The sequence below is a fragment of the Thamnophis elegans genome, chromosome 13, assembly GCF_009769535.1.
Source record: "Thamnophis elegans isolate rThaEle1 chromosome 13, rThaEle1.pri, whole genome shotgun sequence".
Lineage (NCBI taxonomy): Eukaryota > Metazoa > Chordata > Lepidosauria > Squamata > Colubridae > Thamnophis > Thamnophis elegans.
In genome coordinates, this window is record NC_045553.1 from 1,824,868 (window position 1) to 1,837,438 (window position 12,571).

Below are 12,571 nucleotides of genomic sequence, written 5' to 3' on the forward strand. Positions count from 1 at the left end.
GACATTCAACCTTGCAGTTGATTCTTTTACTGCCTCTGTCCGGTTTGTATGTTTTAAATTTATACGGTGCTTTTTCAAACATTTCCCCATGCCTTCGCGTGCTTTACGGATTGTTGCATGCAATCCAGCATCGGTTTTGGAGGCCAGATCAACGCGACAAACATTCTCAAGGTGAGAATGGAAACTCAACTCTTCCCACTCTGAATCCGAGGACGTTTTTAAGGGTGTCGGAACGGAGATGCAAACTGGCTCTCTCTCTCTCTCTGATGCAGGCTGTAAAAGGCAGCTTTCAATTCTTTCCATTAAGGCTAATTGTAGATCACCAGGTGGGATGACACTCTGGGTCGATTGGCACAAAAACTGCTCTGCCAGCCCACCCACCCAATTTCCCTCCCGAGGCGAGAAACCACACATACACCCCGGTCCCCCGCACCCCTGGGAAGACTCTGCTTCATCCCGTTGCACTCCGAGAAGATTAAACTCGGCTCTCCTTCATCTCTTCTCTCTTTCTTTGTGCTATTTTTCAAAAGAGAGCAATCTCCTCCTGCAAGTTTGACTCTTGAACTCGAGTCTTGCCTTTTTTTTTTGGTCTCGGGGGGGGGGGGAATAAAAAAGGAAAAAGGAAAAGCAATCCAGTTCACACATCTCTATCTTTAAGAGGCATCTGACTTGCAAAGCAGAAATACAATCGGTCGAAGCTCCTAAGCTCCCAGACGGGATGCTATGAATGGACTGGGAGGGAGGCTTTCCAGAGCCTCCCCCTTTCCCCACGCGGCCGTCTCGGGAGGAAATGTGCAGCGGGAAGCGTCCGGGCGGGGCTGAGCCCAGCCGCTCAGGACTTGAAGACGTGAACAGCCCGAACGACAAACTGGCGGCAGATCGGACATTCGCTCATCCGCTTCCCGCACTTGGTGCAGGCGACCATGTGGCCGCACTCCAGCAGCACACAATCGATGACCGCGTCCATGCAGATCCGGCAGAGGTTGTCGTCCTCGTCAGTCAGCGGAGGCTTCTCTCCTGCCAAGGAGCAAACGGGCACGGTTAGTGGCGGGGACACAGGAGGCGTTGCTTTTACTGACCCGGTTTATGTCATTAAGGGCAGAGGTCCACCACCTACGGCAACTGGGGGATAGGGACTTTCGGTCACTAAGCGCGGTGGAGCACGAGGCATTCAAAGGCCTCGGGAGGGAAATGGAGCGCGCCCGCCTTCCCTCCCGCGAACGAACGCACGAGACGGGCAAGAGAAAAAGCGGGAAGACTCACGCAGCCGGTGATTCGTCTGGTTCTCCCTGTAGAGCCGGCTGACTTTTTCTACCAGTTCCCATTTTTCGCAACATCCCGAATAGTTGACAAAGTTACAAGCCAGGATTTCTTTCAGCTGCCGGACGGTCAGCCCTTCCACGTCATCAAGGCTGGAAATATCGGACAGCGAGGCCCTGGCACGCTTCCTGGACTGGCCCGGAGTCTGAAAAAAGAGGTGTTTTCCATGACAGAGAGAGAGACAGACAAAGCCACAGTGCTGCGGAGTGGACCAGTACAATGGAGAGCCAAACCCCCAGGGATTTCTCTTCCTCCCCCACCACCCAAAAGGGTGTACTGACTGAGGCTTCCTGAGAGCATGAAGCAAACTCCTGGTCCCGACAAAGCCTTCCCCCCCTTTATTAATTTATTATTAATTTTGCTCCTTCACATCCAGCAGTCTTTCAAGGGGGGATTTACGGTCACAGACCTTCTCTGGCTTGGAGAGCTGCCAGGCCGATCTCTGCAGAACTTGGCAAGGAGCCTCAGAGAGTCAGGAACCAATTAAGCGAACTAATGGTCTCCTGCAAACTCCACTCCCCATTTGCTCCTCTTTTATTCCCTCTGGGAGGGGCCATTCATCATCCACCTGTGGCCTTACTCCCAAGTTGACCCCTGTTCTTTAGCTGTTCCTTTCATCTGGCAATTCTGCTTACGTGCACACTGGGAACAGGCTCCAGCTGTTCTTCTGCCTCACTGATATCTGACTCTGAAGGCAGCTGATAATTGGCATACGGCCCTGGCCCCCTCTCTGCCTCCGACACAGAGCCCTCCTCAGAGCCTTCCCCAGACTCCAGGACTGGCCCAGGTTCCTCCCCAACTTCCCCACTGTCCGAATCTATTGCCAGCTCTGCTGGCCACTGGCGGGCCATAACACCCAGGAGGACGAGAATGCCAGGTCATGAAGAGGTTTGCCTTAACACCAGAAGTGTCCAAGCGTGGCAACTTTGAAGACCGTTGGACTTCAACTCCCAGAATTCCAGGCTGGGGAGGATTGCATGGCTGGCGGAGAATTCTGGGAGTTGAAGTCCACCAGGCCTCAAAGTTCTCGAGGTTGCCTTAAACTGTACCAGAAAAGTGACAAGGGAGTAAAAACCCCTTGGGGTGCGGTGGGGGGTGTCAAATGTCATTTTGGGAGTCCGTTCCTTACTTCTTGTGCTGCGTGGTCTTCCTCCGCCCCCAGATCAGCCGAGAGTCTCTCGCTTGGCCCCTAAATGCACAAGAAGAATTACTGCTAGCGTCTCCCTTTTAATCCTCTAGAAGTGGCAGCATCCTCTCCCCATCGGCCCAGCTGGGGAGGCAGGATCAGGAATAGCAATAGCAATAGTGAGCCGAGGTGGCGCAGTGGGTAGAGTGCAGTACTGCAAGGCCACTTCAGCTGACTGCTAGTTCGGCAGTTCAGCGGTTCAAATCTCACCGGCTCAGGGTTGACTCAGCCTTCCATCCTTCCGAGGTGGGTGAAATGAGGACCCAGACGGTGGGGGGCGATATGCTGACTCTGTAAACCGCTTAGAGAGGGCTGAAAGCCCTATGAAGAGGTATATAAGTCTAACTGCTATTGCTAAGACAAAGATCGGGGGGGGGGTCTAAAATGTTGGAACGGAAGGAAAATCTGGGGGGGGGGGATTTTCTCCAACCCCACTTTTTCAAGTTTTAAGAGATGTTCAACATCAAGAGGAAGGGGGAGAGGGAGGGAAGGGAAAGAGGAGGAGAGAGGGAGGGAGGAAGGGGAGGAATGGAAGCCCTATGAAGCGGTATATAAGTCTAACTGCTATTGCTATAGGATCAGGAAAAGTCCCCCACCCACCCCCTGGCCTCCTCCAGGGACCTACCTGTAACTGCGTCTCGTTGGCCGCGTTTTCCTGCCGGTTGGCGAGGTCTCCCTGGGAGGGGGACACCGAGCCAGAGAGGGAAACGTGCTGGGTGGAAAGGCTGGAGGCCTGCGACCGCGCGGAGTACAGGCTGCTAGTGTCCGTCTCCTCCTCGGAGGCCAAGCCGTGATGGCGGAGGATGAGGTCGACCAAGTCCTCCTTTTCCCGGCAGGTGTCCGTGGGGATGTTCCGGAGGAGCAGGTACTGGCGCAGGTCCTTGACTTTCAAGCGCATCAGCTGCGGCCGCTGGAAGGCCGCCTCCTGCAGCAACTGGCAGGTGCAGCAACGGCGCAGGTTGTCTTGCAAGACGGAGCACACCGAGCAGAAATCCTTCTTGCACTCGCAACACGTGTGCTGGAGGGAGAGGGCGGAGGGGAGACGGGCGAGTTACACGCCTCGCGGGGCAGGGAGGAAGAGTTGACACAGGTCGTCCTCGACTTAACGGCTGCCGTTCAGCCCAACGTTTCTGTTACTAAGTGAGTTCTGTGCCTTTTTTTTTGGCCACTGCTGTTAAGGGAATCACTCTGGTTGTTAAGTGAATCTGTTCAGTGAATCTTTAACACGGTTGTTAAGTGAACCTGGCTTCCCCCTCGACTGGTTGTCAAGACGCTGGGATACTGCAACGGTCATAAATACGAATCAGTTGCCAAGCGTCTGAATTTTGATCATGGTGTCCCTTTTTTTCAGTGCTCTTGTCACTAAATGAACTTTTGTAAGTCGAGGATTCCCTGTCCTTATTGTATTCACAAAAACAGAAGAGGAATCGGAAAGGCTTGCAGCCCCTCAACCGGTCCTCAGGATTCTTAAATCCAGCCATTTCCTCTCCCCCCCCCCCCAATCCTGGGCACTTTTCACCGGCATTCAAGCATCTCTGATGGATGACCAGCAGCCAGGAGGTTTCGGCCCCAGGTTGGACCCCAAAGACGGGCCTCCTCCCCAAGCCACGGGGGCTTTCTAACGTCCCGCTCTCCATTCTTTGCCTTAAAACGCTCACCTTTTTCCTGAAGACGGAGAAGGAAAGGCCACAAGATTTGCAGAGCGCGCCGTTTGCTCCCGCTGCCGCCGCCGAAGAATAGACGGTGAAGTCCGTGCTTGGGGCGAACCGAAAGGGGTTTGCTCCGCTTCCGAATCCGGGCTGCTGGCTGCGAACCGCTCCCGTCCCCATGACCTCATTCAGCAACCCACAGCAGGAAGCCCACATGGAGGTCGCCCCTGCCTGGAAGAGACCAGTAGAAGCCGAGTCAGCCTCTGAAGTCGGGACAGCCTTCCCAGGTTGAAGCAGCACGCAAAGACACACACACATACACACTCTCTCTCACGCACACGCACACACGTCTGTCTTCGGGATGTCCTGCCGGTTGCCTTGCCAGAGTGAGAGTCCATCTCTTAACGCCCGAACCAGCAGAGAAGGAAGACCCACAACGGCACCCAATAAAGACATCCAGATTCCTCCCATCAACAAGAGAAGTTGCAGGATGCTCCCCTTTTCCACTAGGAACTTCGGAAGAGGCACTCGATTCTCCGGTTATGCCGATGGCTGCAGACGGTGAGCAAGCCGTTTCCAGGTCTAGGTTAAGGGGTGACAATGACAACAAAACACGCAATTTTCCCCACGACGGGGAAGGGCATCTGCAGTGCGTGCAGCTCTCCTGTTTCAGGAACCTGTACCTTTTTTTCCGTTAAGGGAGCGTCGTCTTTCCCACCTCAATCCTCTGAGCCGCCAGGACCTCTGCCGTGCCTGCCATGTTCTTTTCCGATCTGCCCCAAACCATTTAGCCAAAGTTGGAAAATAAACTCCGAGGAGATTCGGAGCAAGCGACCGGCGCCACGGTTCCAATATTCCCCATCCAAGCAGGCCGGCTGAGTTTCCTGGGAAGATTTTTTTCCAGAAAGGGAGGGCGGGAATCTTCCAAAAACTACCAAAGTCTCGGGATTTACCCCGAGGGAAAAGCGAAAAATGAGCCAGCAGGAGAGGAACGGTAGATTTAACGGTCCGAGGAGGCAGGTGCCATCTGTTTCAGGGATCAGCCTGATGGATAATCAATCCAGCTTTAGATAATTGTTGATGCCGAAAGAGGCTAAAATCCCCATAACTAGGATTGCAGTTCACATGCCTTGCCTTGGCTTCCTTGTTTCCTTATTTTCTTTTTCAGCTCGGTTTTTTTTTTTTTGCTCCTTATCGTACTCTTTATCTTACGCATTTTTATTCTGCTTGTTATATTGCCAGCTGCCCAGAAAGTTCTTCTGGACTCGAATCGAGTACAGAAATTAACAAACTATAAGGTCACCCGAGGAGTCTGCCGAGAAACACATCTTTCTCACAGTACTTTTGAGATGATGTTTGACTTTCAGGGCGTTGAATCAAAAATGTACACTAACGCTGACATTTCATCACGCTGTTACTTTGGAGAAGACAACAGAACAACTAAAACAAGAAGCATCGTTTAATGGAGGAAAAGAAAAACTTGGTCCCCGATTCTCCCGAAAGACATTTGAAATGTAACCCCTCCAACAAAAATCCTTACGCCCTGAACACATCGGTGTAAGAACTGCAACAAGAGTGCAAACTAGCTAGGATTAGAATCTCCTTGCGTGCTGACAATCCCATCTATAATTCCTGCCCCAAACTAACCCTACATATCATTCGGCTGTTGTCCAGTACGGGCTCTTTTTATACGGCAAAGCCTCAAGGGAACGCCAAGTACAGAAACGCCAAGAACGTGGCACGGTGCCAGTTTGACACAGCATTTATGCCCGGAGAAGCTGTCACAAGTGGCCAAAAAAAACCCCCAGCTCTTCCCCTTCAAAGGGGGTCCAACATTTCCCATCGTGGAAATGTTGGAATCAAGCCGGCGCTTTGGTGGAAGAGATTTTCCAGCTTGTTTATTTTTCGTTTTTCATCACATGCGTCCCTCGAGCATTCTGAACAAGAGAAATCGCTGCCGTCAGGGTGACTAGGAAAGCATTTTGGGGGAATTTAAGAATTCTGCCCTTCTCATTTAGTCCCCAAAGTCCTTCTCTCCTTCCTGCTTTTAGCTGGTTTCATTTTCTCTCTTCAGCTCACATTTCTCTCCCAGCTACTCCTGAACCTGATCCCCCCCCCAAAAAAACATTGCTCTGATCCGTTTCAGTTCTGTTGCCCCCAAACTCCCTGGGACAGCCTCTGTTTCTTTCAAGGATACTTACTTAACAATCCTACTTTCAGACTTAAGATCGCAAGGGATTTACCCAAGGAGATTCAATAGGCAAATCTAGAATCGATCCATAGCCGTGTATTATTTAAAAACCTAAAACTACATGAAGACAGCAGAAAGGAAGTCTCCAGCTAATCCCTATGGCCCGGAAGAATTTTTTTAAAAAACGATCTGTTTACAAAGAGAAACTAGGAAGAAATCTCTGTGGAACCAATTCCGTTGTATTTAAGTACAATGACAATAAAGGTTATGCTTATAGAATTCCAAGCGAATCCTATTCTTTAGATCTGGGGCTACAGCAGAGAAGTCCCTTGCTTGTAACTAAGAATTCAAGATATCTGAATAGCAAGCAGGACCATCTCAGCTGCTGCTCCTTTTTCCTTGCAGGGAGTGACCGCGGGGAAGAGGAGATCACATCTAGAAACATTTTTGTTCTCATTACGGAATCCTACCCTGTGTTGCTCTTAGTCATACTCCATAAACTTAACCTTTTGTGACTACCGAAGTGCCATCTGCGTTTATTCTCTGGCGTTCAGCAGGATTTATTCTCATGCAAATGGCAGGATTGCAGCGAAAGAGCTACTTAATCAGAGGAAGAGTCCTTGTACACGTAATTTATAGGTATATACGTCTCACATAAAAATGCAAAGCTAACCAGTCAAATTTCACGGACCTTTCATTTAAAACCCTGCACTTAAGCAGGGAGTTGGATTTGATCTCCTTTCTCATTCCGATTTCCCTGCTATTAGTTTGGCAAATGTTCTCCCTTCTACATTCTGGCTGATTACTAATCACCCGACAGTAAAGAAAGAAGAAATTGTAATGGGGCACATCGCGCTGGTTCATGATATTTTCGGGTAGTTGTTATTTCCAAGAGGCTGCACCCCCAGGGCTGGCCTTTGTCATCTTTGTCCGAGGTGGCGCAGTGGTTAGAGTGCAGTACTGCAGCCACTTCAGCTGCACTTCAGCGGTTCAAATCTCACCGTCTCAAGGTTGACTCAGCCTTCCATCCTTCCGAGGTGGGTGAAATGAGGACCCGGATTGTTGTTGGGGGCGATATGCTGACTCAGTAAACCGCTTAGAGAGGGCTGAAAGCCCTATGAAGCAGTATATAAGTCTAACTGCTATTGCTATCTATCTATCTATCTATCTATCATCTATCTATCTATCTATCTATCTATCTATCTATCTATCTATCGGATTGTTGGGGGCAATATGCTGACTCTGTAAACTGCTTAGAGAGGGCTGAAAGCCCTATGAAACAGTATATAAGTCTTAACTGCTATTGCTATTGCTATCTTAGACATAATAAACAAATGGCATTCCTGCACATTTTCCTCCAAGTAAGCCCCCCCGTGAAAGCTAGGAGCCTTGGAGAGGAAATAGCACCCCAGTTGCTACTGAGCAAGCCCCATCTCTGAAACACACAGAGTCTTCTGGAAGGAACGCAAGACAAAATTCTTGGAATATCTGATCGCAGAAAATAAGAACCTAATTTTTTGGAGTGCATTTTAGCTTTTCTGCTAAGGATGGGGAGAAGAAGACCATTAGACAAAAATGTGTCGTGTCCCAGCTAGTGAACACGTGAACAGGGTATGACGCCTGATTTTTTATATTTCACTCCCCCCCCGCCCCCCGCTGTCCAATGGTGTTCTACAAGGGTGTGCAAATTCAGACACGGTCCCGTTCTGACGTTTTGCAGGTGGTCCCAGCACTTGAGAATGCTCTTCCTCATCTCTGGCACTTTTTACAACCTCTTTTAACATCTCTCCAACGGCTTTTATTTTCCCCCTTTTAAATCAATGCTCTTTTTTTGTTCCTCGCATGCGCGGCGTGTCGCTTCCATTTGCACGGCTCCTTGCACTGTGCCCCGAGGCCGGTCCTGATGCCAAGCGGGGTCTCTGCACAACTGTGTTGTGCGTTTCCTACGCAACCACCAACACACACTCCTTTCCCAAGACCGATCCAGCGGATAAACTCGACGAGGGCTGTTGAATTGTTGTCGTTCAGAAATAACTTCCTCCAGCCGGTGCCCCAAAACCCAATACCAGGGCTGGAGGATTGTCACAGCTGAGCCAGCTCAAGGTCCAGAAGTAATAAACATTTCATCATCATCATCATCATCATCATCATCATCCAGAAAGTGATGGGAACATAAAGTGGAAAAAGTTATCGAAAATGAGAAGGTGAAGATCTTGTGGGACCTTCAAATAAAGACGGATCATCATTTGGAACACAACACGCCAGACATCCCAGTTGTTGAAAACCGAAACATACAATTTATTGACATCGCTGTACCAGGAGATGCCAGAGTCAAAGAATAAAAACTGGGGGGAAAAAATCACAAAGAACCGCGACTGGCCATCGAAACCACGCGATTATGGATGAAGCATGTAACAGTGACGCCCATTGTCATTGGGGCACTTGGTACCAGGTCCAAGAATTTTATAAAACACATCAAGAAATTGCAGCTTCCTGCAATAACCCACAGCGGAACTGCAAAAAAACTGCGCTGCTCAGAACATCATATATTTTAAGAAGGTCCTTGGTTGATACCTAGGATGCTGGCAGCAACCCATGTCAACCATTAACACCAGTCAGTGGTATTCGTGACACATCTTTAATTGTACAGTTGACTGAATTTCATGTTTAATGAATAAAAGATGATGATGATAATAATTAGTTGATACCTAGGATGCTGGCAGCAACAAACCATTAGCACCAGTCAGTGGTATTTGTGACACATCTTTTAAATGTGCACTTAACTTTCATGTTAAATGAATAAAAGAGATGATGATGATAATAATAATAATAACAACCATAGTAATAACAATTCTCTGCCAAATAATAATAATAATAATAATAATAATAATAATAATAATGTACTTGGTTGATACCTAGGACGCTGGCAGCAACCAGTACCAATCATTAGCACCATTTATGTTGAAATAATAATAATAATAATAATAATAATAATAATAATAGTCACCGAAAATCAGATGGTCAAGATCTTGTGGGATTTCCGTATACAAACGGACAAAATACTGGCGCATAATACACCAGACATCACACTGGTTGAGAAAAATAAGGTCACAATCATAGACATTGCAATACCAGGTGATAGCAGGGTCGCCGAGAAGGAACGTGAAAAAATTGCAAAATACCAGGACTTAAAAATCGAAATTCAACGACTATGGCACAAACCAGCAGTGGTAATTCCAGTGGTAATCGGCACACTGGGTGCTATTCCAAAAGCACTGGAATTACATTTAAAACAGTTAAAAATTGACAAAATCACCATCAGTCAAATGCAAAAAGCCGCACTGCTTGGATCTGCACGCATATTACGAAAATACATTACGACGTCCTAGGCCCCTGGGTGGGGCCCGACTAGTAACCAATGCCAAATCCGGCGAAACAACTGGCTGCTGTGATACAATTGTATAATAATAATAATAATCTGGCCGCTGTGATACAATTCTGTTGTTGCAATAATAATAATAATAATAAATTGAGTGTTGTCCCGATTGTAATTGGAGCAGCAATACCTAAAGGGCTACCTCATTATTTAGAAATGCTAACTTTCTCATTCTCTAAAACCTTCTGAACCTGATGGTCCCAGTGGTTTTTGCTGTACTCAAATCCAAACTTTCGGCACAATTTCCAGTGAATGATCTTAGCAACGCAGTCATGGCGTTGTAGGTAGTCAGTTTGTGAAATTTTGCTGCATCCACTGATCAAGCGGTGGTTGTTGTTGTGATATACTTTATTCATTAAACATGAAACTCGGCCAACTGAACACTCAAAAATGCACTACAAATACCAGTGACTGGTGCTAATGGTTGATACGGTTTGCTGCCGGCGTCCTAGGTATCAAACAGGTTTATTATTATTATTATACTTTATTCATTAAACATGAAACTCGGCCAACTGAACATTAAAAAATGCACCACAAATACCAGTGACTGGTGCTAATGGTGGATACGGTTTGCTGCCGGCGTCCTAGGTATCAAACAGGTTTATTATTATTATTATTATTATTATTATTATTATTATTATTATACTTTATTCATTAAACATGAAACTCAACGAACTGAACATTCAAAAATGCACCACAAATACCAGTGACTGGTGCTAATGGTTGATACGGTTTGCTGCCGGCATCCTAGGTATCAAACAGGTTTATTATTATTATTATACTTTATTCATTAAACATGAAACTCAACCAACTGAACATTCAAAAATGCACCACAAATTACCAGTGACTGGTGCTAATGGTGGATATGGTTTGCTGCTGGCATCCTAGGTATCAACCAAGGACCTTCTTAAAACATAAAAATTAAAACAAATAAAAATAAGATGTTATCATTATTATTATTATATACTTTATTCATTAAACATGAAACTCAGCCAACTGAACATTCAAAAATGCACCACAAATTACCAGTGACTGGTGCTAATGGTTGATACGGTTTGCTGCCGGCGTCCTAGGTATCAAACAGGTTTATTATTATTATTATACTTTATTCATTAAACATGAAACTCAACCAACTGAACATTCAAAAATGCACCACAAATTACCAGTGACTGGTGCTAATGGTGGATACGGTTTGCTGCCGGCATCCTAGGTATCAACCAAGGACCTTCTTAAAATATAAAAATTAAAACAAATAAAATATATATTATTATTATACAATTGTATCACAGTGGCCAGTTGTTTCGCCGGATTTGGCATTATTATTATTATTATTATTATTATACAATTGTATCACAGCGGCCAGTTGTTTCGCCGGATTTGGCACTGGTTACTAATCGGGCCCCACCGATTAATAAATAATTATTAATTTATTATTATTATTGTTATTATTATTGTTGTTATTATTATTATTATTATACAATTGTATCACAGCGGCCAGTTGTTTCACCGGATTTGGCATTGGTTACTAGTCGGGCCCCACCCAGGGGCCTAGGACGTCGTAACGTATTTTTGTAATATGCGTGCAGATCCAAGCAGTGCGGCTTTTTGCATTTGACTGATGGTGATTTTGTCAATTTTTAACTGTTTTCAATGTAATTCCAGTGCTTTTGGTATAGCACCCAGTGTGCCAATTACCACTGGAATTACCACTGCTGGTTTGTGCCATAGTCGTTGAATTTCGATTTTTAAGTCCTGGTATTTCGCGATTTTTTCATGTTCCTTCTCGGCGACCCTGCTATCCCCTGGTATTGCGATGTCTATGATTGTGACCTTATTTTTCTCAACCAGTGTGATGTCTGGTGTATTATGCGCCAGTATTTTGTCTTGTCTGTATGCGGAAATCCCACAAGATCTTGACCATCTGATTTTCGGTGACTTTTTCAGGCTGATGTTCCCACCAGTTTGTTCCCACCAGTTTAAGAGCCAAGGTGGCACAGTGGTTAAATGCAGCACTGCAGGCTACTGCTAGATCAGCAGGTCAGCGGTTCAAATCTCACCGGCTCAGGGTTGACTCAGCCTTCCATCCTTCCGAGGTGGGTAAAATGAGGACCCAGATTGTTGGGGGCAATATGCTGACTCTCTGTAAACCGCTTAGAGAGGCCTGAAAGGCCTATGAAGCGGTATATAAGTCTACTGCTATTGCTATATGTTGCTGTTTTAATATTATAATTTTTGCACAAATTCCAATTATTATTATTATTATTATTATTATTATTATTATTATTATTCTCTGCCTGGGCCAGGATGGAAGTTTGTGCTCCTGCTTGAAGGTCTGTTTTGGAAGCCCTGCTGGGACTTGGGGGGGGACACCTGAAGGGAAGACCCCTTTTTGGGGAGGGGGTCTCCATCAGCCTCTCTGGGGGGGGGGGCAGCAGGAGGAACAATAACAACTAATAATAATAACAATGCAGGAGGATACCGGTTCCTTAGTGATGGGTTAAAGCCCCGCCCCGGATGTTCAGACACCCCCAGACCCAATTCCTCCCCCCGCAGCCCCCCCCCATTTTAGCCCTCCCTCTTTCCCCCCCCCCCCGCTGGTTCACCTTCATGGCCGCTCCGAAGCCGCCTCCTGCCTTCGCCTTGACCGGGATAGGACCGGAAGTGGGGGGAAGGGGCTCCAACGGCTCAACCGTCTCCCGCTCGCGCCCCCGGCCCGCGCGTTCTCGCGCCACGGCCACTCGCCCTGTTCCGCGCATGCGCGCGGCCAGGTTTTTTTTTTCCTCCCTCCC

The 12,571-nt window shown here is 47.2% G+C and overlaps 1 protein-coding gene across 2 annotated transcripts; it reads right to left on the reverse strand.

The window, feature by feature from the left end:
* Positions 1-52: 52 nt before the first annotated feature.
* On the reverse strand, positions 53-12,568 carry RNF34 (ring finger protein 34). Of its 2 annotated transcripts, none has more exons than XM_032229052.1 (6): positions 12,386-12,568; positions 4,165-4,386; positions 3,132-3,524; positions 2,450-2,509; positions 1,264-1,465; positions 53-1,020 (listed from the first exon to the last, which is right to left on the reverse strand). In XM_032229052.1, exons 1-6 carry the CDS (start codon positions 12,536-12,538, stop codon positions 833-835), a joined length of 1,218 nt encoding a protein of 405 aa, XP_032084943.1. In that variant the 5' UTR covers positions 12,539-12,568; the 3' UTR covers positions 53-832. The 2 variants fall into 2 exon arrangements, with proteins under 2 accessions (XP_032084943.1, XP_032084944.1); XM_032229053.1 differs by having other exon boundaries at positions 53-1,017; positions 12,386-12,567.
* Positions 12,569-12,571: the final 3 nt, after the last annotated feature.

Excerpts from the sequence above, each read along its gene's own strand:
- RNF34 (XM_032229052.1), bottom strand. The coding sequence starts at position 12,538 with ATGCGCGGAACAGGGCGAGTGGCCGTGGCGCGAGAACGCGCGGGCCGG. Across the intron at positions 3,525-4,164 it reads TCTCCGTCTTCAGGAAAAAG|CACACGTGTTGCGAGTGCAA; the intron begins GTGAGCGTTTTA and ends CTCTCCCTCCAG. Across the intron at positions 1,021-1,263 it reads CCAGACGAATCACCGGCTGC|CAGGAGAGAAGCCTCCGCTG; the intron begins GTGAGTCTTCCC and ends TTTGCTCCTTGG.